This window comes from Centropristis striata, chromosome 4 (genome assembly GCF_030273125.1).
Source record: "Centropristis striata isolate RG_2023a ecotype Rhode Island chromosome 4, C.striata_1.0, whole genome shotgun sequence".
In the NCBI taxonomy this organism is placed as follows: domain Eukaryota; kingdom Metazoa; phylum Chordata; class Actinopteri; order Perciformes; family Serranidae; genus Centropristis; species Centropristis striata.
This window is the reverse complement of record NC_081520.1, coordinates 29,997,518-30,025,514: the sequence shown is the minus strand read 5'-3', so window position 1 is coordinate 30,025,514 and position 27,997 is coordinate 29,997,518. Positions and strand designations below refer to the sequence as shown.

The window sequence follows — 27,997 nt, the reverse complement described above, 5'->3', positions numbered from 1 at the left end:
CTGCAGTAGTGGAAAAATCAGCCGAAAAAGGGACACACGATACACGATTGTTGGTTGAAGTCTGGATGAAGGATGTTTTATTTTATTTTTTCCTCATGAGGGATAGCCACCTTATTGTGGTCAGGGGGTTTGCGTGCCTCAGTGACCTTTAGAGCTAAACCAGCAGGAGCTTAGTCTTCAGGTGGGACACCTGGACAGGTCTGAAGGTAGAGGCCTGACAAAGCGCACTCCACTTCTCCAGGTTGGGGTTTGACACATAGATCCCTTTCAATGAAGAAAGCATCGTTACTATAAGCACAGAAAAAAAGTGCTGGAGCATGATGTGTACACATGATGCCCCCTTCACATTTCTGACTGCCCCCTCATATATGCCTGCCTAGAACCGGCCCTGGTTGTTGGTAATGGAAATCCTGGATCTCAGTCTGTCTAACAATGCTACCCTCATCCTACCAGCATAATGGACAAGGACAGCAGACTAATTTACCCTAATAATTTAACCTAAGTTGATTTATTTTAACAGACTGGAGTTCCTTTGGACCCGAGGAATAAACTACTGTTAGAAACAACAAGCTCCCCCCTTGATATTAAGCTATTTGGAACTTATTTTAATGTATGTAATAATAAAATAAAGCATGTGTGAGACATTTCTTTGGATTAGAGATTAAATGCAGCACATAGAGGTTCAGGTTTTCTTTGCCTGAATCATTTTTGGCTCACAGGCCTTCACTCTTTCTTTTAGATGTGTGGCCTGTTCAGTCAGGTCTCTTACACCTCGGCTGGTCTTATTGAGCTTCTCCTTTTGTTTCTTTTAGTTTGGACTCTAGCTCACTTTTTTCTTACTTTTGACTCTTGACATCTTCCTTCAGTTAATTTAATTCAACAAATAGCATAGCATCGTTACACTGATCCTCTTGTACTTCTTCCACTCTCTTCTTTAAAGCGGTTATCTCTCGACCTCTGAGTCTAGGTAGCCTTTCCTTTTCTTTGACAGTATTCTCTAATGTGGACAATTCTCTGTGAAATCATGTCAGCTGTTACTTTCTCCGTCATCTTTCTACTCTTTATCTTGCAGTATTAAGTATTTCTTTTAATCAATCAATGGCATAACTCTTTCTTTTAGTTCTTCTAAGTGCCCCATTCACTGTTTTTATTAAGGTTGGAGTAGCAGTTCAGCTTTAGGTTTTTCAAGTCAGCAGAGGTCAAGGGATCTTTTGAAATGGCCATGACAGTCTTTTACCCTTTACCCCTTTTACCAAAGGCTTCCTTTGGTCTTTTATCATACTAACATGTAATAACAGTTTCTCAACTCTTACTTTAAAACTGAGCTCACTACAGCCTCTGAAAGAAACAGTTATCCAGACCCACTACCAGGCAAGGCCAGTTTAATTGTATGGCACCTTTCAACAATGCAATACATAGTGGTGTATAGGAGACATACAGGCATTGAGACAAGATATGAAATAAGACGATATGAAAGACACATGAATGGGATTTTAAAAACAGTCAGTTAAAACAAACGATCAAATAGAACTAGACAATGCATTTCCTGCAGAAAATGAATAAAGATGACACGAAGCAGTGGTTGATATAAATTATAGTGATTGTAAATAATGTTTATGAGATAGCTAGGGCCTAGTGCACATGTACATGGGTATTTTGGAATATGAGGTTTTTCCCTCCACCTTTACACAAGTAGTTTAATAGAATTTGTCCAATTGAAAATGCAAAACCACAATTAAACGTACAATATGTAGTGACACCGAGAGACTACTCTGGTGGGATAGAGTGGAAGCAGCACCTAAAACTGAGACCGATGTACCAACTCAAGTTCAGTCAGTGCCACCAAAGCACAACAGTTGACTGAAGGTTTATGCCAAGTTCACACTACCTGCGTGCATTCCTTTGCCAAATGGTTAGAGAATCGGGTTAGGGTTGCCCGTTTGAATCCCAGGACTGACATGCCCCCTGAGCACTCCAAGGCGCAGTACTCGGCTGCCCACTGCTCCTAGCATAGGGTGTTCACTGGTGTATAAAGAATGGGTTAAATGCAGGACAAAGGGACAAATTCACTGCTTGCTGTTTCAGTTTGTGTGTGCAGAACTGAACCTTAATCATCCGATAGCTGTACTGTGCCTGGATGACCAGTGTCCAAAAGTGACAAAGCAGTGATATGAATACATGAATAATTACTGTAGAAAACTGAGGCAAAGAAGAGAGCTGCTCTCTTCCTTGCAAAGTAGTCAACACTGAAAACTGAATTGCTGAAGACTTTCACCCTTGAAGAAACAAAATGCCAAAACAATAGAAAAAGATAAAAAAAAAAAAAATACCTGTGTACATGTGGAAATGGGCCTAAATCATTTGAAATGCTTATGTTTTCAGGATATTCAGATACATCCAAAAGGTACAGGCACTGTAAATACTTTTGTAAACAGACATTTATGGGCATCAGGCTTAAACAGAGCAAGGCAATCAGGCTTCCTACTCTTGTGATCTCTACTGCTGGATTGTAATCTTTGATAATGTAAACCCTCTATTCATGCCTAATATTCCCCTTACAGGGTGGTAAACTGGTAATTTGGTAAACTTCAGCTGACAGCTTTGTGGCGTGTCTCAGATGTTGGTGAGCACAGTGCTGGTCGTTATGGCGACAGTGACGGTCCCGGGCAGGTCGTTGTTACGTCGATCACCCTTGTCCCTCAGGTGGAGCGTCTGCTGGAACTCACCTTGCTCTGCTGGCAGCGTCACCTGACCCAGTAAGGAGTCCTTGAACACGTTGTGGTTGTAAATCTGAGGTACATGATGAGAGATGAAGTCAATGATTATAAATAACAACAAAATTCACACTTTAGAGGTGGAATGTAACTAAATACATTTATTCAAGTACACTACTTAAATACAATTTTGAGGTACTTGATTATTTCCAATTCATGCCACTTTATACCTTTACTTCACTACATTTTGGAGGTTAGTATTGTACTTTTCATTTGGTTATATTTGTCTGACAGCTAGTATATTAGAGAAAGGGACATGGCGGGTCTTTGTCACCCTTTGACCAGACAGGTGTCATCAGACAAAGACAAACTTAAGGTCATATCGGGAGAACTCTACACATTATTAGACATGTCACACAAATAAAAGCAATTAAAAGTTAAGATCGTGAAAAGGCGTAGTCTATCCTTTTCATCAGTAACACTGATGCTATGTAACGTGATAAGTGTGAAATGAACACATTAAAAAAAACAAAAAAACGTTAATGTATCATTAATGTATCAATAATTATGATCCTATGCTAATAATAAAAATATGCATTACTCTTAAAAGAAACATTCTGCAGTTCTGAACATTCTTCATGCATGTCTGTGCGCACACACACACACACACACACACACACACACACACATACACACCTCAATACTGATTGGCTGGTTGGCTTTCTTCCTGTAGAAGAGCCCCTTGGTGTCGAAGTCAGGGCTGCGTTTGTCTTTATGGACTGGAGAACGCACTTTCTGTCCTTCGCAGCGAATTATCACGTAGGGGTCCGATGCTGGATAAACAAAAACAAAATACAACACAAATTATAACTTATATCGAACAACAATCACCTAATATGTAATCAATGTAGCATTATAGATTAATGAACCCAACAGCTATCTATTTAATGTAAATCTGATGTATATATGTAAATGGGCCTTGTAGTTGTTTGCCATCATGAATGCTTTAATTTTGAACAGGTGGAACTTGAAGCTATGTATGAATTACAGTGCCAGTCACTAAAATTACACAGTTGTTACTGCCATCTACTGGCACAAAGCGATATTGTGCTAAAGTTATTTCAGCTGAGAGCAGGTCAGCTTTAAAAGTGACACAAAGTATTTTAAATCACGTACCAAAAATAATAAAGGCAGGGTAGAACATCAGAGACACCTTTAAACAATGCCCAATATAATATAATACTGTATACTATAATACCATATAATATATAATACAATACAGTACAATACAAAACAATACAATACAATACAATACAATCATGTTTGTGTGAAACGTATAAAGTTCGATTAAACTCAATAATTGTTGATGTGGCAAATATCCAGTTAACTGTCTTTGGGACAATATTGATGACTGAAAAAATAAATAAATAAAATCTACCTCCGTCAGAGTCTTGTCCTGCAAGTCCAGTAGCCCTCAGTACGTGGACCTGCGTGACCAGAGAAGGATAACCACACAACCCGGACCAGCAGGTCTGTGGAGGTTCATGTATGGTCAGCTCCCTACAGACAGACAGACAAACAGACAGACAGTTTTTATCTCCCAAAATCTTATCACACTGCGATACTTATTAAGAATCAGTCAGATTTAGGAGAGTTTGATTTTCCATTTCAAGATTATAAATGTCACTTTTTATTTTCAAATTGCCATTTGACAATGTCAATTTGTTTTGTCAATATCCAGTGATGCTGTTGAACAGAACAGAAACCAAAAGCTCAGTTCAAACTAAAACAAGCCCAGTGTGCACCTACTTGCAGTCGGACGGCACATCGGTGAAGATGCGGAGCAGGAAGTCTCCTTCCAGCCCAGGGTCAAAGGTCGTGGGTAAGATGACGTACCGCCCCTCCACTAACTCAATGCGTACGAACACAGACCTTGAGTTGATGTAGACACTCCCTCCAACCTTCTGCTGGGTGACATGCATACGGTAGATCCTGTTTAACTCCACCTGAACACAGAGAGACAAGAGCACCTTTACTTACAGGCTTTCAGCTCAGCCTCTCTCTCTCCAGCCTCCACAGCTCTGGACTCACATACTGACATTTCTACTAATGATGTACTTGGCCTTACTTTTGTATTTAAACTGGTAGGAATGTGTCCAGGGATTGGCCTGGTGTGATCTGTTCATCTTATTATATAGCCATGTTTCCACTACAGTCGAATACCCAGAATGAGGCGGGTCTCACTCGCCGAAATGCCCCTAATTTGAATATGAGCTGTCCCATGCGGCCGTTTGAGCGGCCTTTCTTTAGCCCTGTGGAAGAGCAGGGCCGTTTTTCTCCCCTGAAGAAAGCCTGGTTGCTTATTGGATAGAACACTAATCGGGATGTGACGTCGTACTCGACGCCACAACAAGCCAGCAAAAACAAACATAAGCCCCTTTTATCGCGTGGTCCCGCAAAAGTGTCCCGCTATATTGCTGGAAAGTTCTGTGCCGGCTTTTCGTCTTAGAGCGTTCATAGTGATTCTGTGAAGGCAGTGCACAGTAGCACAGTGCTAATAAGCTACACAGTTAGCTCTGTAGCAGTACAGTGTGTATGTGCTGCAGCAGTATGTGTATACTTAGTGATCTCTGTTTGTTTACAACAAGCACCTGACTCTCTGTGTACAGTTAGCAATGCCATTTGTTTACGATCAGCGGTGGACACTTTGTGTACAGTGAGCATGTCCAGTGGACACTTTGTGTACAGTTAGCCATGCCAGCTTGTTTATGTTAAGCGGCGGACACTGTGTACAGTTAACGATGCCAGTTAATTCACGATCAGCGGCGGACACTTTAAGAAACTGTTATTTTATTGTGTGGTGATTTATTTACACTCACTGGTCAGTTTATTTGGTACACCTAGCTAAAACTAATGGAATCTAAAACAGCGGAGCAATAAAAATCCAAAGTTCATAAAGGTTATATCGTTTACTTTGCTCTGAGACCTGGAGGGTTTTGAGATGACATCTATGAATGTCTTAAAACACACACACACACACACTGAGCTGACCCTGTGTATGTCAAAGCCGATAGCCAGGTTTTCCCCCTGTCCCCCTCTCAGTGTGGCTCTGCGGTCTTTCTGCTGCAGACAGATCAGAACTTCGTCTTCCGGCTTCTTCACATCAAACACATACTGCAACACACAGAAAAGAAATATTCCTTCTTCCATAAAGCTGTCACTCCTGCAAAGAACACAGTCTTGCCTTACACCAAATATTCTGAATTAAGAGAGAGATAATAATACCTGCGGGTTCTGGAGGAAGGAGTGTTTGTTGTTGGTGCAGCCCCCTGCTCGGTTGAGAAGCGGGTCATCATGGCGGCGCCAGGAGCCCAGCATCACAGCTTCCTCCCAGGTCTTATGGAAACTCAGGTAGGATGTATTGATGAGACGACACATGATAAGGTCTGTGTAATTAGCAATAAAGTCATCAAATGTCATCCTGCAGGAAAGGAGAGAGAGAGAGAGAGAGAAAGCGGTAGATAAGTAGAAATTCTGGTTTATTTACAATGTTATTAATTGAATGTATAATCAGAAAGAAAAAGAGAAAAAAGTGTAAAGTCCTTAAAAGATTTATGAAATCAACAACCTAACCCCTGAGAGTTGAAGATTGAACAGCTGCCAATTGACAATGACAGTTATCATGATCGTTTTACTTTAAAGGCAAAGTCATCATATGCCACATGCAGGCACCTTTTGTCTGCCAACAGGGGGCAGTGTTGAACTAAAACTCACCAGAACTCGCCATCATCCTGTACAGTGACACCGATCCTCTCCCTCTCACTCTTACTGACTTTCTTCCACTCTTCGGAGCTGCAAACAGGCACAAAAGGCTCTTATTCTTCTTCTAATAATAATAGTCAAATTAACAACTTAATGTTAAGTAAACATGCAAAACCAAAGAACAAAATGACAGAAAACATACAAACAAATAATTTGGTCAAAAAAAAAAAAATTACATCCCATGTCTTGCCCTTGAAGTGCCATGAGACTGTACATATCATCATTTTTTTTGGTTCTCTCTTCCTCACCTGTCGCTCCAGGCCCCGTTCCACTCTTTCTCTCCCCAGGGGTTTCTCATGCGGATCATGGTGAGTTTGTCTGACCTGAAGTAGGCCAGCAGGCCGTGGCCAAGCCTCACCCTGCGCACGTCTGTCACAGCGTAGGCATGGCCCTTAACCAGGCCGCAGTCCAGCCTGGCCTCCATGTCCGCTGCAGTGGTTGCCTGGAACGACACAGTCCAGTCAGTCTGTAAATCATTAGTAAATAAATTAATTTAAGCCTTCAGCCACTGTGTGTTTGTCCTCTCCTCACGCGGATTGAGCAGCTGATGAGGCCTCCTCTGTCGTGGACTTTTAGGACTCTCTCAAAGAGCTCATTTCGTTTCTCTTCATCTTCTTTGAACCCGTTCTCCATCAAGTCCATTGGCTCACACACACCACCGGTGAAATCCACGAGAGCGTCGGCTGTGTTGCCCCCATCGAGCGCTGCATAGCATCCATACATCCTAGAAACACACACCAACAATCATTCATGCTTACATGCAAACATTTCAACTATTACATTTCATTCATGCTGATTTTTTTGTTTCAGAAAAGTTTAAGAAACAGTCTCTTAAAATCCTAACCCATATAACAGACTTCACATTCATTTTGCAACATAATAAAACAATGAAGACAGCCATGTTATCATTTTGTAACTGCACATATCGTGTTTTGCCTATTTTCTTTATTACAATTTCGTCATTTAATCCATTCTGGTCACCATTCCACCAACGTTTTATATGTTTTGCATTATATGTTATTCTATTTTGTACATATTCTCTTTTATGCCTATATTTTATCTTCTGCACTGTTTTTTGTCTTTTTTCTCATTTTTACCTGCATTTTTTTCTATTCATACATCTTAGGAGCATTGTAGGAGGGAGGCTGAGAACAATATTCCTTACAGTTGCTCCACTGTAATGGTTACTTGAAAACACACAGTGGAAGCTTACTTGGCGTAGGCTTTCTCCACCAGCGCACTCCAGAACTCGTTACTGTCATTAGAGTGACAGTACACCAGCTTTCCGTTCACCGTGGGCAGCCGGTCATCAATCACCACGTCCACCCACTCACCGAACCGCCAGAATTGAAAGTGAAAAATCCCGGCATAGGACTCCGGTTTTTCTTCCTCCCACTCCTGGTCCTTCCAGTCGGGAATCACCTGGTAAAAAATTGTGAAAGTGAGTACTGATTTGTACATCATACTATACAGGGAATAATTAAAACAGAAAGACAGATGTAGTGTGGTGTTTGGATCCAAACACATCCACTGGGGTATTGGACACTTGGGCCCAGATTTAGTCTGGATTTGGAATTGGAAATTGTGTTTTTGTCATCCACAATCAGCATAAATCTTCATGCTGTTTTTTTGATTAAGTGATATTGGGAATATAGGAATGTCCTGATCCATTCTCAAAGAATTGATATCTGTATGGGCTATTGAGCTATACTGTGCCTGATTCGATTCTTTGTTTTGGTGTTTTTCTCGCAAAGCTTTCATGCACACAAATACAGTGCATCCATTGTCAGCTTTCTGCTTTCCATCTATTCCTCCACTCCACTGAGCCCCGCCCATGGTGAAACCCAACACTCCATAAACAACAGTGAAACGCAGAATGAGGTTGTTTATTTATGCTTTTACTTTATTTTTATTTTTTGCAATGGCAGGGGGAAATGCACAGCTAGGACACTGTCAGTAATACCTCCACACTAAGGGTGCAGTGAAGCTCTGACTATCATTAACCAAGCTGCTTTTTGCATGAAAGGATGCTGTGGTTGACTGACACTTTTGAAATTAAAGAAAGTGTCAAGTAAAACTGAAAATTTTGTGCCTTTAATAAAAAAAATCAGTTGTTTGACAAAAAATATCACATGCTACTTAATTTAAGCAATCCAGAGCAATCTAGAAAAATATGTTACAAATTTTAAGAGCATGTATTCAGTAATATGTCGTGGAATACATTTTAAAAGTAACCTGCAGTAGTGATTTTAACACATTGACTCAGGTAGACAGTCAAAACCCTTTGACAGATCTCTTGTCATATCAAGAGGATTTTCGGTTAGCAACCCCAGGAGTATAGATAGGCCCTTTGTGTCATCTGTACATTTGACATTCTGTCATTTGTTAGTTCCTAAAAGTTTAGGAACATCTGGTTTTCCACTTGTTTCCCCTTAATTAACCCGAGGATGTACAAAGCTTTTAACAAGGGACTGCCATCCACCCATATCCTGAGTTAAGATCCCCACTGACAGCACATTAACACACACACACACACACACACACACACACACACACACACACACACACACACACACACACACACACACACACACACACACACACACACACACACACACACACACACACACACAGTTAAAATCCTCAGTGAAGTGAATGATATAAATAAATAACTGATCCATTGAGCCAAGACCAGTCGAGCTCCCATAAGCCCTCAGGAAACTCCCTCTCGTACGTCACCAGCGCCTCCTGTTGCCTAGCACCCTCACACATCGCCCACCTCCTTAACACCTTATTAAAAAAAACAACCTTGGGAGTATTTTCATTTGATATTCAGACATTTCAAACCTGATCCACATTATTCCTACATAAAAAATTCAACTGAGAGCATAGATTTGTTTTATTTTGAGTTAACACTTAAAACAATCTTACACAAATAGTTCCCGGTGCTAATTATATTCAGAATTCCTCCATGATAATGCAAATGCTATTAAATTGCATATAAATACAATAGGAAATACAGTACAAGTGTGGACATTTTGGTAATAGAAATGTCACTTCACAGAAAGGTCATTAAAGGACTGAATGAAGCTGAGCAGAAGTGACTACTATGTATTCTGACTGATGCTGTTTTCACATTGATCCCATCTCCCAATAATCTCCACAACACTCTCTTATTTTATGTGGCCAATCAATGCCTCCTAACCAAACCACCCTGTGGGCAGGAGGGGATGGGGGGAGGAAGCAAATGTGAGAAGCTGATGGAAATAGTTGGAGAAGGGAGGGGCCTATGAGCCTATGAGGAGAGAGGGAGAGAGAGAGAGAGAGAGAGAGAGAGAGAGAGAGAGAGAGAGAGAGAGAGAAATCTGAATCTCTACCAGAGCTCCATCTATCACAGCATCCATCCAGACAGGCCACCCCTGCCCTCTCCTTAACCCAGGATTATAGCCTCAAAGTCGACATGGACAATGCCAAAAACCCCTCCAACACTCTGGTGCTGGAGTTTAAAGAAGACACCGCACTGACCGAGGTGAGGTTCTCACTTTGTCTGTTGAAAGGGTAAACTTTTACGTGTGTGTGTGTGTGTGTGTGTGTGTAACTTTAACACAGAGAGCAGATGAGAGGATGGAAGTAGTGCAACCAGAAATGACAGCTCTATATGTCTTAGCATAGTTTTGTTTTGTTCAATCTGCAAAATGTTGGTGACATTTTTATGTGAAAAAACATATAAAGGCAATAGGCGAAATCGTACAATATATGCACATGACCTCAATAACTTTTCCTGAACATGATATTTCAGTATTGTTATTATGGTGACACGACTATCTGTTTTCACAAAATGTGTGGATGCAATTTGGTTTATTTAACTTGGAAAGGTGTAATTGGTGACTCTAAATTGCCTGTAGGTGTGAATGAGAGCGTGATTGTCTGTATCTATGTATCAGCCCTGTGATAGTCTGGCGACCTGTCCAGGGTGTACCCGCCTCTCGCCCAATGTCAGCTAGGAAAGGCTCCAGCCCCCCCCCGACCCGAGTGCGGATAAACGGTTAACGGTAATGAATGAATAACTTGGAAAAAAGTAATTTAGTGTACAAAGATTAATCTTAATTTGATGAGTTATTTTTGCACATTGGAGGGTTTGTGCTAAGGCTATTATAAAAGACATTTGTTCAAAATTATCAACACAACAAGCACTGGTACAAATGTTTATTGAGAGCAATTGCAATCTCAGTCAAAATAATCACAATATATTGCATATATTTACACAATATAATTTACATATATATCAGATATTTTTTCAGAATCGTGCAACAAAACATTTAAACTGTTGTGCATTTTCTTTTTATTGTTTGTCGACTTTTCGAGTTTACGTTTTACGTTTACGATTAATTCAACTTTTTATTCAAACTTATCTCCCTGCTTTAAAAAAATAGTCTATATAACATTTGTTCTGAAAGTTTTCTACAGTGTGCCTGGGGCTTTGAATGTCCCCGGTGCAGTGATCAATACGTCCACTCATCAGAAGAGTTAAAACACAGAGTACCAACCTGGCACTCTGCCTAAAAAACTTTTTTATTCTTGTTTGATGCAACTGACCATTTTCCAAGTCAACAGCTTCAGTGTTCAAAGGTTACTGCGCTGAGAGAAAAGTGCATTATTCAACCATTGTATCAAAACACTTGCTAATCAGCAGTTCTTTAACTACTTGATTATTTAAAGGTATAATATGTAACTTTTGTGCATTAAAATATTTAAAAACGACTCGACCTATGTTATACATTTTTGATAAGTTGTCTATTTACATTATCTCAAGAGCTTCCAACAATTTCCAAACTCAGAGAAATATGTAGTTTTATTCAAGGGGATGGTCTGTTACCATTTATTTGGTCGCCTGTCAATGGCGCACATGCACATGCATCAGCGGTGTGGTTGTTTGCAAGAAACTGTCAAGAGTCAACTTTTTAAGGCACATTTGTACTAGGAATCTGCACGATAAGTCTTCTAGACAATTAAAAGTTGCCACCTTTGCTAGTAATCACCAGAATTATTAGTTGATTAAACACATTATTAAAATTATTAATTTAAATGGCATGTTGACGTATGCTTTCTCTGTTATGAAGAGCCACAATGCTCTCTGCTCTGCTCTGAACTCATCAGCCGCTCATGACTCACTTCCACCCAGTCGTGTTCTCCAGGTCCCTGCCTAACCCATCAACTTTTTTCTGAAATAGTGGCTTGATTCAGCAGTCAGTCAGATTCTCTACTGATTGACTAGCTTCCTAGCTAGCTAGCATATATGTTACAAAATTCAGCTTCTGTGGTTTAACACTGGCTAATTCAATGATCAACTCTTCTTAGACCACAGTGCCCACTGGCATTTCATAATACACCACACACTGGGCGAACAGTGCACTGGGACATATTCCTATCAGTGATATCGAAAACATTTAATATTAAAAATGTGATTAACAATTTCCAATTATTAATTGTCCAATTATCGCTATTATAATACACACATTTTTGGGGGGATAATGTTGAACCTTAAAATGTGCTTGGTTTTGTTTGTCACTGTCCCAGTGTAATTAATTACATTTTGCATTCTCTGTTTATGCCAAGATTCTGTTAAAACACTGACATCATTTTATAGTATTCTTAATTTGGTTGCCTTCTTATGGATTCAACTTGGTTTTTAATAAATGAAGCATTGCAAATGTTTGCACTGTAAACACTGATAGCTTTCCTCCTGCTCCACTTAGATTACATTTAAGCCCTTTTTAACCCAGCAGCGTTCTGACGGCCGGAGGGTTTTGCCTTCTTTCAGAGGCTGTAGCGCACTTAGTTGGTTACATTTTAGTGAGCGAAAAACCAGCATGGCAATTTTTTAAAGCGATTCCTTGAACCTTGACCTCAAGATATCTGAAAACCAGGCTGACTATGAGAGCTATTATTTTATACAGTTTGGTAACCTAAGCAAAGTGTGATTCAGAATAGAGTCTTCCTCCTTTGATCCCGTCATAATTACTAAAAGTTACAAATAAGCGTTGCCACTCACAGGTTAACATAAATATTGGTCGTAATAAAGTTCTTACACAGATAAACTATATGCTCGTTCTTTCAGGGAAAGTGGTCTGGCTTTTCAAAATTACTCCATCTTCCCCAACCAATCGCAATTTTATTTCTCTCTTCCTGTGTTATTTTACTTTCTTTGCAGATGATGCGTCTCCGTGTGTCGTCTCTGCAACGCACAGGGCAGAAGCGTCAGGAGGGTGAGCGCCTGCTTCTCCCCCATGAGGCCGTATATCGGCTGGACTTCTCCACCCAGGAGCTGAACTTCTCACGCTGGTATTTCTCCCTCACTGCCCATGGTCGCGTCACCATCACTGGTATTTCCCAACACTGGACCCCGGACCTCACCAACCTGATGACTCGCCAGCTGCTAGAACCGATTGGAACGTTTTGGCGAAACGCAGAGGACCCGGAAGATACACCGCTAAAATGGCTGGAGGCAGACATGCAGGAGTTTGGTGAAAGAATTGCTGAGCTGGCCAGGGTCAGGAAGGTCATGTACTTCCTGCTTGCGTTTAAGGATGGAGCAGAGGCTGCAAATCTCAGCTGCTCAGTGGAGTTCACACCAGATAAATGACTCTGTCACTTTTTGTCACTAGAATCCTGTTAGCACTGGATAAGCACTGCAATATTTTGTTCAGTCTTTGACCTTTAAAATACTTCACACTAGACCTGAAGGAAAATGTTACGTCTACTTTTCAAGCAAACAAAAATATAGATCCTGAAAACTCATTATTTCCCATCTCTCATTCTGACTGTTTAGTCTGTAACTGTTCCGTAACAGGACTGTAGTTCCACCTTCCTTGTGCACAAGACTTATTTCATTTGCAACCAAGAGTTCATAGGGAAAGCACAAAGAGCAAACTTTTAAAATCACCTATGTAGCCAAATCAAAATTGTATAAGCACTTCAAAGCTTCATAGAAAGTATTTTTCACAAAACAAAGCACACATATTTAGTAAAAAAAAAACACAAAAACAAAACAAGATAGAAAAAGTATGAATGCACTTTATTTAAAATAATCATGGAATTAATCCTCTTGTACTTTTCATGGTGCTACTTAGGAAAAAAAACAATGTGTCAACATAAACCCTAAATTAAAAATATGTTTAAAATTCAAACAGAAATGTAAGCATTCATAAAAAATATTTACACATTATCTGATGTTGAAATTTTTATTAAGATTTTTTTATAATTCAGAACTTTTGAATATAAAAGTTCCTCTTGTAAATAAAGCGCCTTTACTGATCTGCTGAATATTGTGATAATGTGTTTGAATTGTCTTTGTTGTTGTTGTTGTTGTATTGTGTTTCTGTTGTAATATTTCATCGTTCACAGAAGTGGCAGCTACAGTAGATGCAAAACAAGTAGCAGTGAATGGAATATCAAATATTCACATTGCATGACTGTCGGCTGGACACAAAACAAGAAATCAATGGTGTGACATCCATTAAAAATCGACTGAAAGCTGTCTGTGTGTTGTCATTGGTGCTGATTTTTATTTGTGTTTCTGAACAGAGGGGAGGGACTGCAAACCACACATGTTTACATTTCTGACTATGTAGACTGTAACACAAAGTTCAGTTTGTCCCATTTTGCTGCAATAAAAATGATTGAAATAAGTCCATCTAGTGGACTGAAAAAGCAACTGAATTTATTATTCTAGATATAAAATATAGATGCTTAGCCTTCTATATTGCCACGCAAAATATTGCGATATTATGCTGTATCTAGATTTGGAATCTGTGAGTTACAGATTACCAGTCTGGTTTTAAAACACAGATCATGAATAATTGTTAGATTCTGACCGATCCGGTCACTGTGTCATGTGATTTAAGCATTAGCTTTGACTTCAATAAGATGCTTCATGTCGTCTGTTTTTTCTATCTCCCTGTGTTTCAACTGGACTGGACTGAGGGGAAACAGCAAGGGAAAATCCCTGCATTCTGTGTTTACAGCTACAGTGTCTGCTGATAAGTTACAATAGTTCACTTTGTTCCCAGTCAAACTTTCCCCCATACTGGAACCACATACAGGCGATATTTTGTGTCTCATCTTTGTCTCCTGCAATTTGTTTTACACTGAAAATGTATTTTTCTGAGTTAAAAGCCAGAAGTGCTTCAGTACAAATAGGACAGAAACAGGGACAGCACCATTGCAGGTTTTGTTAAGAATTTATTATGAAAATAAAAATATAATAAAAATATATTTAGAAGTTGTGGTTAAAAGCCTCAAAAGCTAATAGGTAGACTCTGAAATGTTATTCCCTTTAAAGTGCATTGAATTAAAAAAAACAAAAAAAAAAAAAACAGACTGTGGATGATTTTTAATTCCAAAAATACAATATATGTATAGCTGAATCATAATCTAAATAAGTGACAGAAAAAAATATTCACATACTTAATAATGTTAACAAAATCTTTGAAACATTAAGAAATGCCTCTACACACACACACACACACACACACACACACACACACACACACACGTGCATGCTCTGTACAAGTTAACACTTTAACAGCCATTTAACCATTTAACTACTTTTGTACTAAAATATGGTGATTACTGGCTCCCTGCACCTAGGACTAACAAAATGTTGTCACTGCTGTCGTCAGACTGCCTGTTTAGTTTGCCTTAATGACAGTCGAGGCTTAATAAGTGTTTGTTTTTGAACCACTGACAGCTGTCAAGACAACTAGCTGCTCCACTGAGGCAGCACCACCTAAAACAGGCTTTATTTTCCCTTCAGCTGATGGAAAACTGAGAGCTGCAGAGGACCTCCGAGACAAGACAGGAGGAATGAGGTAACCAAGAGTGGAAAAAACACTAAGGAGACACACACACACACACACACACACACACACAAAACATGTCCTGCTTGTGTGCTTTCAAGCAAGGCACTGACGCTACCTGTTCAATGTGTTGAATAAGAAGTAGTGGTCGACCGATACGGGTTTTTTAATGCCGATGCTGATACTGATTATTTTGACATCAGTCTTAACCGATCCCCGATATGTGCTGCCAATTTTTTGGGGCCGATTCTTGAAGCCGATATTGCCTTTTCTCCCTCCATTTACATGATAAAAATGACACAATGATAACAAATGTTACACAAGTCTCAAATTAAACAAAAAAAGAAACATTTATTAACAAAACAAACAAAACATATTAACAGTTAGATAGCAAACACTGTGTATGTTGTTATAGGCCTGGAGGTGGTGGCGGACCAGATGAGTCCACATATTTTATGTGTTTTTCTTTTTTCCGGTAACAGCAGCAGCTCACCAGCGAATGGCAGATGTTGCCCTGAGCCTTGCCTGGTGTTAGCTCATTGAAATGGGCTAACTGAACGGCGAACGCACGCACGTATATATCGGCTGGCCGATATATCGGTCTATCTCTGATAACAAGTGTGCTAAATGTCACATTAAAACTCAGATAAGTGCATGGTACAGCTGCATTTAGTAAGTGTCCAACTCCACACTTGCTAGTTAGACGCATAGACTGTATATAAATAATGGACGTAGTCACCGTGACGTCACCCATTGGTTTGTGGACTGCCCGTTGGAATCATACGATTCTTTATCTTCTATTTTCTTCTAAATGGGGCCATTATTGGAACTATTGACATCAAATTGTCTTGGAGAAGATTTTTTACTAGCGATTGAGACCATAATGTTGTCCCTGAAAAATTTTTCTGAGGTAATAAATCAAGTGAGAAGTTTTCAAATTTAGCACTGAAATGAATGGGCAGATTTCTTTTGCAGCCAAACTTAGCACCCCCTATTGGAATTTTCGGTGAATTGCAGGCTTTATGCACTTCCTGGTGGCTTCCATGCTCAGGCACGGAGATTGCCGCCTGGTTAGACGGCACAAAATCTGGGCTCAAAGTAGGGGGCAAGGGGGTTGTAATTACTCTCTTAATTAATCATTCAATTAAACAATCAAAGGTGTGTTTTGGGCGTAACATGAAACAAACGGAGCATGATGTCCCTTTCCCATTAAAAGCCAGGTTCACCTGCACCTGGCACGTCACTATCAAATGGCAGATTCAGCAAATTGGAGAAGAGAATGGGTGTTTTTCTGAGGAAACAGGTCTGCTCATAGGGATGGGTACCGTTCACATTTGAACCGATACGGTACCGATACCCGGTACCTGGGAATCGGTATCGGTACTCACAGTACCAATTTTCGGTACTTTTGCGTTTGAAAATATAAACTTTAAAAAATATATCAAAACAGTATAAAATCCAGGATGAGCAGTGCTTTATTGTTGAGTGAACGTGTATTTTGTAACATGAAGGTTGGAGTGTTATCAAAGAATGCAGAGGAGCGCTCTCAGGTGGCAAGTGCACGGAGAAAAAAAAAAAAAAAAAAAGGTTGCAAGTGCACGTGTGATTTGTTGTGATGACGTCGTAGCTGTGCGGCGCAGCACCGGTCAGACAGTATTGTGGGCATAGCATGGTTGGAATAAACAAAGTTGAGTCGGGCTGCTCTGTGAACATATCGAGGATGACGCAGGAGTCTGAGGGATTTAATTTCAGCGAGGCAGTTTGGAATAAAGTGGCAGGTAATATTCCTGAGTTGAAGATCGGAGTTTTAGCGGAGGACCAGAGATGCAGCAGCTAGCTGCTAGCTGCTAATGACTGGTCTACAGAAGAATGAAGAAAGCAAACGGAGTAAGGAAGGTCCAATCTGGTGGCAGACTAAGGCCAAGCCCGGGTAGAGACATTGGAGAGATAGCAGCTGGCGGCGAGCAGGCCGAGAGCTGGCTGTTCGTCTCTGCGCCGGGTTGGAAGAGGGCCGCAGCTAGTGGCTAGTGGCCGTGGTGAGCAGACAGGACCAGACGAGGAGGTAAATAAAAAAATAGTGCGATCGTCAGCACGCTTGTTAATCAAGACGTCAAATGAAAACAGGTTGAAATCAATGATCAGTTTAAAGGTAACGCCGTTTAGGTACCGAAACATGGTACCGTTTGATTTTACTTGAGTAGTACCGACGGAATTCGGTCGGTACCTATAAAAGTACCGAATTCGGTACCCATCCCTATCTGCTCATGAGCAAAGTGAAAGAAGAAGTCACAAATATTTGAGTTCTTTAGAAGAGAAGAACACCATAAGCCTGGTGATGCAGGTGCTGCCTCTGGACCAACTGACAGGAACAGGGCCTGACCAATAAAATGACTGCAGTCAAAGAAGGCTGCACTCACATCATGAAAAACACAAAACATAGATTTTGAGATACTGTGTATCACACATGGTCTTGCCCCTTCATATATATCTGTATTTGTGTGGCCTTTCTGTTTATCTTCTGTGTTAGGATCGTGTGAAGCACGACTTTGTGACTTTCATTTAAAATGCTCTATATAAATAAACCCTACTTACTTACTTCTGACTAACTAACTAGGGTTGTTGATGAAGGTTGCTGATGCCACCTAATGGGTGAAATATGTTATTTCCTGGTTGCTGCAGCATCCAGCAGCCTAGCCTCAGTCCTTTAGCAGATGGATCTATGCAGATTCCTTTCATTTGTACAGAAATGATCGATAATGTTGTTTAAAGTCTATTTTTTAAGCAGCTGTGAAATAAGTGAATTAGTATACTCATTAATCTGTCCATGCTAATGTTGTGATAATGACCATTTCACAGTGAATCATGCAAACAAGCCGACAAATATGGTTATTATGAATTCAATTCAAAATGAGCACTGTTAAAAAAGTATGTATAGTGGATAAAGTGATAATGATTGTGTGAAGTGTGAGTGATGCATTTCAATATACAAACTGATGTTTTGCACAAGCCTTGCACCCGAATCACCACAAAGAATGAACAATGTATTATTGTAGACTGTGTATTTGTGTCTGTGTGTGCGTGTGTGCACGCGTGTGTAACAGCAGTAATCTTAAATCGCCTAGATTATACAAACTGTCACTGCAAACACAAATCTAAAGTAAACACACACCCAGTCACACAAATCTGACACTCATATACCTGCATGCACACATGGCCACACCCTGCTGTGCACACACGCTCACATGCACACGCACATGCACATACCCAAGTGTGCGAGAATGCATCCTACTTAAACGGTTGCACTCTTTAACTGATGTGCTACACTTAGCAATGTCATGGTTTTTGTGCAATGTTGTGCGACTTTGTGTGTGATTGCAATCTTTCAGCTCAGCTTTCACTTAAGTTGATGTGATGTGTTGATGCAGGAGTGTAAAAGAAAAATTCAGAACAGGGAGGGACGGCAAGACGCTGACGCATACTATTCGACAGACGGAAGCTTGTAGTTTGCTTACAGATCCAACATGGCTGCAGCAGACGTGAAGCTCTCTTTCGATCTAGCTGTAGACAGTGTTCTAGATAGTTTAGAGTGAAAAAACAACGTTTGGCTTTACACTCCTTTATCACCACCAAAAATGATTTTTTTAGCCTTGCTTTCAACAGGGTTTTGCAAAAGCCTAATCTACCAACTAGCCCCGTTAGTGGCTAAACTAATGGGGTTTAGTGAGACCCCAGTCGTTCGGCTTGATGCTTCCTCGTCGAATTTCTGTCGCTCTACACACGTCATCTGGTATGATTGATACGATTGGCTAAGAGCTACGTACAGACGCTAATGATAGATATTTGTATCGTCCAATAAACGGTTCTGGATGATCGTAACCACGCCTCCTCTACCGGAAAATGAATAGGTGGTCTCCAGACTATATCTCATTTGTGATATAGTCTGGCGTTAGCCAGGCTAGGCTCTATGTGGCATATGAACTAAAATGAGTTAAACACACCTGCTTTAAATCCACGGCCTGGCTCAGAACTCGTTTTTTTTGTCATCTATATAATTTACAAGAAAACTTATAAGAACATTAAAGACACTGAGCTTGTTCAATGTTACAAAAATACTACACATAAAATAATAAATTAAAGAGGACTAGTCTTTATCTTTGTCTCACCTTCTGCCATAGAGCCTCTCTGAAGGCCAGACTGGAGCAGGCAGCTACGAACCAGCAGTTTCCCAGCTGGCCTTGGTGCAGGTCATGGGCACTGATGCCGTCCACAAAAAGATGGGGGTTGCTGCATAATTCCTAGAAGGATAAAGATCATTGCAATCAGTGTTAAGCTTATCTTCTTCTTTCAAATAAATCATATTCTTTTATTTTCCCATCTTCAATTCAAAATCACTAGAGTGAATGTTCCTTAAATTAATCGAGAACCAGTGAATTTATGGAACTGTTTTTCCAATGAAGAGTAAATGAATATTTCTAGGTTACAAAGTGCACTTGATAAGTTGAGTTTTCACAATTTCCCTCTAGAATATAACAGAAACAGGAAGATTAAGGTTACATAGTTTCTAATTATATCACCACCCAGTCCATTTTTCAGTCTTTATTCTATTGTTGTGTCCCAGGTCAGCCTACAGCATGGGAGCAACCGACAGTAGAAAGATGTGGTCAAACTGGAAAGCTGCCAGCTGTGGATGACTGTGAAGCAGGGCGTTAGCCAGAGCACTCAGTCAAGCAACATAAGGTAAATACAGGGTAAAAAAAACACCCTCCGATGAAGTAGAAAGAAACCACAGGTTATATGAGAGAGAGACTATCAGGACGGCAGCCAAATGATAGGGCTGGGATAAACCAGTGGCACACACCCAGCAGGACCACTAACCTTGTGGAGACAGAGGTATATATGCAGCTCACCAACATGTTATATATATACAAACGAGATATGAAGTGTTATTAAGTAAGATTTTGTTACATGTTCTTGCCACAATTTTATTTTATTTTTATTATGTTTATAAATTAATCTTTTTTTTTCGACAGGTACATTTGTGTGTATCTACACTTTTCCTTCCTTTTAAATCAAAATTTCCATGCATATATGAACATTTTATCATAATTTCACTGTAAAATAAGTGGTTTTTTTTTTTAATAAATCATTACAGAAAGATTCTTAAATGCTTCTCTCTGTGTGCCCATTCTCAGAATTAGAGGTCACTATTTTAAGTATACATACTATATATGCCCACACACACAGTACTATAATGTACTCATCTGTTAAACACAAAAACAACACACACACACACACACACACACACACACACGGAAAAAATAGCCTGGGTGGTTCTCCTTTCCATGCAGTCTTCATCCTCCTCTTTTCTTCTTTAAACATTCCTAGTGCACAATTTGACTTGACTTTTGATCTTAAGGTCACAATTCAGTATGGCAGCATATGGTGCAGGAGAAGTTGTACAAGGCCATTGAGGGAGAGGGAGCTGAACCGGAAGGCAAAGCTTTCTTTCAGTCTATTTCCATTCCGATCCCCACCTGTAGTCATGAGCTTTGTTTAGTGCCTCAAAGAATGAGATTGCCCTGAGGTAGACCCCGAACACAGGGAGATTATTTATCTCGTCTGGCCTGGGAATGCCTTTGGGTTCCCTAGGAAGAGCTGGTATATGTTGCTGGGGAGAGGAACGTCTGGAATGATTTGCTTAGCCTACTGCCCCTGTTACATGGCCCATGACAACTGGAAGAAAACAGCTGGATGGATACATGGATGGATGGATGAATAAATGGAGCAACTTTGGATTTATGAGGACCTACAATCTGACCCGGAAGGTTGAGTAAAAGAATTTTATAATCTCGTAAATTACGTACCTGAGGTTTCATTGGGTACCTCAGACAGTTTAAGATAAGGGTGAAATGATAAGATTGTTTCCCCTCTTTCCGCTCCCCGGACAAATCAATATAATTTATCAATTGGAGTGCTTTAAGTTTCCTGTTTAATTATTTATCTCAGATCATCAATAACTTACAGTAAAAGCATATTATATACATACAGTTCAGGCTTGAGCAGCATGTTTAAACTGTATATTCTGGATGATGACAGGGAAATCCATGCACACATAACATAATTTCCAAATCATGTCGGAATATTCCCATGTTTAGTTCACCCTTCTTTTGTGGTCTCAAAAGGGTTAAATGGATAGTATTGTCACCTGTGTGTGTGTGTGTGTGTGTGTGTTAACAGCAGCAGATAGAAGATGGAGAGCCATTAACCAATTTCTCCATTATGAGCATCATATTTCCCCATTATCTTAACAATTTAACCAGCTGCTACTGTCTTAATGCATGAAAACATTTCCAAAGGAAACATGAGTCAGCAGTGAGGAGCTTAAAGTCTCTGAGACAAGTCTAGTTTAGAAGTTTAGTCAAACAACTCTGTGACATCAAACCAGTTCAATGTTTATTCTAGACTGAGGACATCAGTGATGCTTTATTAAATCAGTAATCTATCACAGCACCCAGAGCAGAAACAAGGTTCATTACCTCTCCAGCCACCAGCCCATACTCTGTACCTGGTCTGTGCTGTACATGATCCAGCTACCCTTCAGTTCCCAAGCTACTACCAAACCATTAAAACTAAATGCTGTTAGAGATATAGCGCAGACATAGCAGTTTTCTTCCGTAAAGGTAAACAATCCCTTGTAGAGGACAGCATCCAGGAAAGTTTTTATCTAAGATTTACGAGTAAACAAGTCTGAAATCAGGGGAGACTGCCTGTGTTGGACAGCTCACTGTCTTTTTTGTAGATGTGTGGAAGTATTTGGGGAAATAATCTGTTTTTGGATGCAGAGGTGATATAAAAGGACTATTTTAACCAATTCCATATATGTTATAAACTAAGACAACATTCAAACTGTAATATGTTGCAACATGGTGCATTCTGGGGTGTTCCCTACCTTATAAGCTTGTATTTTTCCCGACACAATACATCTTTTCCAGAGTAATACCATTAGACCAGAACACTTCCCATATCTGTTCTGAGACAGATTTTATATTACTTTTGATTTTATATTAAACATGAAACACAATTTGCCCTTGCTCAGTCGCTGCCAGAGAGACATCTCAACATGATGTTAAACTGTTCAAATATTTGCATTAATATTTATTCAGAGACCAAACACGACCTGGGTGTTGGAGTGGAATTTCAGTGGGGAAAATTCCATAAATTCCTCTCCCTATTCAGTCCATGTAATCTATCCTCTCTCTATATGCATGCTTTCTATTGTACTTGTCTCATGACCACCATCATCTTTGCCCACCTACTGCCTCCTGTCTTTGTGTCTTGTCTCTCTATTTATACATTAGATTTAGCAAATAAATGACGATGTGCGTGTGACTTCAGCAATTACTGAAGCTTCCTCTCTACTTTGTGGAGAGAAACAAGCATTTATTTGCATTTTCCTTTGCTAATTATCTTGAAATTTGGTTAAAATTTGCAATACATTTGGATGGAAACCTGACTCATGTGGAGAAATAAGACTTATCTTACAAATTCCTTAACTGGAACATGTGTGAAAGTCCTGCTTACTCTTTAACAAACCATTTCTTTTGTTCTCACCTTCGGCCTTTTCCAGGTGACTCTGCCGATGGTGTTGCTCTGGTAGAACAGAGACTGGTCACTTGCCGGGAACAGAGGGTCTTCAAACAGGTTTCCATTCTGCCGGCACTGCCTCCTCAGTGTAGCAAAAGCCTGACCCTCATATGGAACCACCATCCCCCTGCACAGACAGACATTTTAATGGGGGTTTTGGTGCACTGTATGATGTAAAATGTATAAAACAATTACAGTCAGGATGACTTAACATACCGTACACATAGTAAACTTCAGAAATGTTTTAAATTACACTGTATTTTTTCTGTGATCACAATTTCTGTTGGGTGATGGAAGGAATAAAAGGCCAAAGATCAAGTAATTTCCTCAACATTTATCTCCTGCAGAAGAAATATACTGTTTCCATAATGACAACCAGCAGTTTGGGAGGCATGGAGCCAACCAATTAGCAAAACATTGTGGGAGTGGGAGACAGATTAGCAATAATACTATTCAAATAAATTAGTAGCTTTTATGAAGATTGCGGGTGAATAGGTCTGTACAAATGAGGCACGGATTTACTGATTTAATGCACAACAAAAAATGTTTTACTTTTTTTACTTTTGCTATTTTTTTTACAACTCTTAAAACTATACAAATTTAGAATGCATGTGTTAAGCTCAAACCAGTGCTTTTACACCGTGTGTCAACAAATTAGTTGTGGAAGACAATCACTGAATCACCTACTATATTTATCATAAGAACTGAGAATGGTTCATTTCATAGCTGTAATGAACACAATGACAATATTTCTTTAATAAAAGAATGTCAAAAAAGGCCCACACTGTATGTTCATATTATCCAGGATAAAAAGCAGCAATGAAAGAAAGGCAGGGCTGAGACTAAAACACCATAAAAGAGACCAGATATCTTTGCCTCAAAGGCACACTGTAGTATGACTAAGGATTCATCACAAGGATATCCTTATCTTTTATAAATGTATTAGGCTTTTAACACAATTCTGCACACACACTCACAGGATAGTCAAACACAACACACCAACTTTATCCCACCAGTCATGTGACAGGATGACAAACAGAAACTTGGACAGTCATGTTTGACTAAGGATCACCAGCAAAACAAACATATGTTGAAAGTTGCAAGCCTGTGTGTTTGCGTGTGTGTCATTGCAACAGTAGCCTTAAGTGCCTGATCTGGTGAGTGAGTGACATCAGAAAAGCCACTTCCTGTCTGCCAAATAAAGTGAGACAATGAGAGAAAGAGGAAGAGGGGTGTGTGTTTTGGGGGGGGGGGGGGGGGGGGGGCTGCCTGTCGAGATTCAGGCTATTTGTTATGGAAGTCATAGCTTTTGGTTTCAATATTAAGTTAAAAAAACTCAGATAAAGCAGTTTGCACTAGACTTTTTTGGGTTTATATTCAAGAATTCTTGCACATCAACAACTACCAGACGTATATTTTAAAAGGTCGGTATAAGATGGTGAAAGGCGTGTCAAAGCCTTGACATTTTAAAATCCTGCTGCAAACCCTGCTCAAGGGGCATTTGTATATGCTGCTGCATCTTGTGTTTTGGATGTACTAATTATTACCATATTGTCTGTCTGTTTCTGGTGCTCTGCACACTGCCAACACACCTGCACTCCTGGTAAAGGCAGTGATGCCCAAGGGCCGCTGGTTCAAAACCTTAAAGTATTAGGTTCATAAAATGTACCGGATTTCACGTTTATGTATGAAATTACTACAGATATTCCTGTTATTTTATGTTGCAATGGCCACTGTATTAACCATGCATTAACTCTGTGGGGAATATTATTATATATACATATGTATATATATATATATACACACACACACATATGAATATATGCATATACATATATATATATATATATATATATATATATACACATAAAAATATATATATATACACACATATACATATGTATATATATATAAATAACTTGTGATCAGATGACCAAGCAACGCATGTTAATGTATGAACAGGGCTAACGATACAAAGCAGCGGTATATGACAACAAACAGATTGTTGTGTTTTAACTCGTCTGCATGTGACCAGTTGGGAATGAGAATGAGCCATGTGGAGTCAATCCCTGCTCAGAGATAGCATGTCGTGTACAGCACCTTTGAAAATATATTTAATTATGGTCAAGGGAGCAAAATAGGTCAAAGATTTGGCAAGGGTGTGACTTCTTTTCAAATTTTGGAAGTGGAGCCTCAGCTCCGAGTAATAACGTCTATAATAAACAGTGTAGACGAAATACAGATACCCAAACCATTAAGGACAACCATGTCCCATTAAAACCTTTACAGCCAACACTTTAAGCCACTGTGTTGCTGCATCACTTATAAACTAATCGATGCACTCATTACTGTGTTTGATGCATGTCTGATAAATGAAATATCAAGACAAAACTTTCCATTTGAACACTCAATTTTACTGTGACTTGTAGAGTCCTTTGAACTTGAACATGTTTTAAATATGACATACAATGACACAACAAAAAACAACAGCGGCATCATGTAAAAACTGGCACTTAAAGGGTTAAAATTGTAAAAACTAATGAAGATTTGATAGCTATGATAAGGATTGAAACATTTAACTCAGTGAAAGTGGAAATAAAATTAACATATAATTTCATAGCAGTTTTTTGACGCAGCCATTTCTGTCCTCTAAGGACATCAGAGCAACTTGTTTAAAGTGAAGCACAAGGGTTAATGAACACTGCCTGCAAGAAGTCACCTGTTCACTTCAATCTGCTGTCAACAACACAGTTTACTCCTCTTTCAAACTGTCTGCAGCATTAGCAGATCTACTTACAATCCTGACTGTATAATAACTTTAAGCACAATGCTCAGATGTCCCACACAGCTAACTTTTGATTAATTTAATGTGACATTTCTTAATGCAAAAACAAGTTGATTACGCTTAATCTTTAAGGAACAGCGGTCTTATCGACAGATTTCAGCTGTCTGACTATTGAGCAAGCAGAGGAAAACAAGCCAAACATGGGTGTGGTTTCATGTGGGCACCAATAATCATGCCACCACAGATATGTGAAAACTGAACAATGCAAATGTTAAAATATCCTATTTTATACTATGTGTGAAAATACACATAAGCATATAATTTGAATCTACTTGAAAATGCAGATTTACAAGTGCAATCTACTTGTTTCCCTTTGCTAAAATTAACTTTAAGACAGATTTTTTGTTGAGGAGCTATCAATGGTTTTTAGCTGTGTGAAGCCACCCACAGTAAGTCAAAGATTGCATCCGATTTTCCCTTCAGAATAAAAGAGCAATGTTGAACCCACTACTGAAAATGGAAACTGCATGTTAAAACCTGTCCACATCTGTTATTGAGATGAAAAGGAATTGTAATTATTATTAACCAATAAGTTGTTCTTGTCTTTCTGCATTTTGTCACTGCACCAAAATCCTATTGAGGAACATGAAATATATTTCTATGGTTACAATTCAGAAAGCTTGTTCAGACAAGTCCAGTTTCTTCTTCAGTGTGGAAATACTCAGTTACAACTAAATGTCCTGCATTCAAACTCCTACTTATCGTCACACTGTTAAAATAATCGCCTAAGTCATTTTTTGTCAAAATTGTTTTTTTTTGCCTAAATCATCTCCTCATGACGCCGGCCACCTATGGTAAAATCGCCTACATCCTCAGTTGATCAGATCATGTGATTTTACCCCTTTAAGATCATCACTTCTTTGACAATTTGCCACATTCATAGGCATCAGATAAGAACCCAGTAAAGAAGAGATAGAGGGAGATTGTTTAGTTATCAGTTTAGTTTATCAGTGTTTTATTGTTGACACTAATATTGGTAACAATTTACTCTAAAGTGCTTACAAAAGAGTGACATAAGTGTGTCATAAACATGACATGGGATGTGTCATGAACATTAATGACACTTTGAAGTAACATTAATGCATGATACTTGTCATGTCATGTTTCTGACAGGCTTGTGTGACTCTTATGTAGACACCTTCAAAATAAAGTGTTACCATATCTTGCTTAAGTCACAAAAGCATGTTCAAAAAATTGCCTAAATCATTTATTTCTCTTAAGTTGCATCATTTATACACAATGTTATTACTATGCCAATAGCCACCCTTTGTTACATCCTTTTTGAGTGAAATGATCAATAAATGTCATATGTTACACTTTTGGTTAAGTTTTTTGTGCAAAAGTATCAGCATCAAAATAAACTTAAAGTGAAAAAATAGAGTCCATTTCAGAACAATGCACATCTTATTACTGGACTATAAGTTAATTTACTACTAACTTGCAGATTTAAAATATTTAATAATAATAAGACAAAATATGATGAAAAATAAATGTATTTTGAAGGATATTGCCGGAAGTGTATTTCTTAACGGACGTTAGCTTGAACGATGGCGAGTTTTTCATAGATTTTTCATCTCTGTGAAGAACGCGGAAAGCGAAACCGTGAACAATAATGTCCCGTTCTACTCCAATACATTTCTTCTGGTTCCTCATCCAGAAGAAATGTATAAATAAATCGTTTTTAACATTAGACGCAATTTCTTAAGGTTAGTGAGAGTGAAATTTAACTGAACGGCAGTTAAACTATATTCCAACTGTTCTAACGTTCAAACAAACTAATATGCATTAAATAGGCACTAAAATAGCGGTTAATTACGGTATTAACAGTGTGGGGTTTTCTAGCTTACCTCAGATAAATTAAAGCATTTCTGTGATAAGTTAGTTTTAACTTATAATTCCTTACCTGGAGAAATGTTTGGTTAAATAAGTGCTGCTCGGTCCCTTCTCCCGGGAGGGTTTCGGTGTGTTTTTGGGGTGTCAGGTCGGTGATGTGCGGTGCTTTTCAGCCGTTTAGTTAGTTTACAAGAGTCAAAGTAAAAAGCACACAAACACACACACAGGCCGAGCTCCAACCCGCCTCCACTCATCTCACGGCTGGAGCCAGATCTGTGATG

At 39.3% G+C, this 27,997-nt stretch overlaps 3 protein-coding genes across 3 annotated transcripts in view; 1 reads left to right on the top strand and 2 right to left on the bottom strand.

Annotated features, from left to right (window-relative positions):
- Positions 1 to 1,365: 1,365 nt before the first annotated feature.
- On the bottom strand, positions 1,366 to 27,997 carry capn5a (calpain 5a). Its single transcript, XM_059330598.1, has 13 exons — positions 27,787 to 27,997; positions 23,006 to 23,165; positions 19,558 to 19,689; positions 7,750 to 7,958; positions 7,068 to 7,260; positions 6,785 to 6,978; positions 6,489 to 6,566; positions 6,000 to 6,195; positions 5,766 to 5,888; positions 4,524 to 4,720; positions 4,153 to 4,274; positions 3,411 to 3,547; positions 1,366 to 2,790 (listed from the first exon to the last, which is right to left on the bottom strand). The coding sequence occupies exons 2-13, from the start codon at positions 23,159 to 23,161 to the stop codon at positions 2,614 to 2,616; spliced, it is 1,914 nt and encodes a 637-aa protein (XP_059186581.1). The 5' UTR covers positions 23,162 to 23,165; positions 27,787 to 27,997; the 3' UTR covers positions 1,366 to 2,613.
- On the top strand, positions 9,966 to 13,227 carry ompa (olfactory marker protein a). The gene is made up of 2 exons (XM_059330603.1): positions 9,966 to 10,065; positions 12,748 to 13,227. Exons 1-2 carry the CDS (start codon positions 9,997 to 9,999, stop codon positions 13,177 to 13,179), a joined length of 501 nt encoding a protein of 166 aa, XP_059186586.1. The 5' UTR covers positions 9,966 to 9,996; the 3' UTR covers positions 13,180 to 13,227.
- lyrm9 (LYR motif containing 9) overlaps positions 10,177 to 27,997 on the bottom strand; it is a 53,779-nt gene continuing 35,958 nt past the window's right edge. Inside the window, exon 5 of the transcript XR_009394129.1 lies at positions 10,177 to 10,186. The gene's annotated coding sequence lies outside the window, so the exon portion shown is untranslated. The remainder of the gene's footprint in view (positions 10,187 to 27,997) is intronic.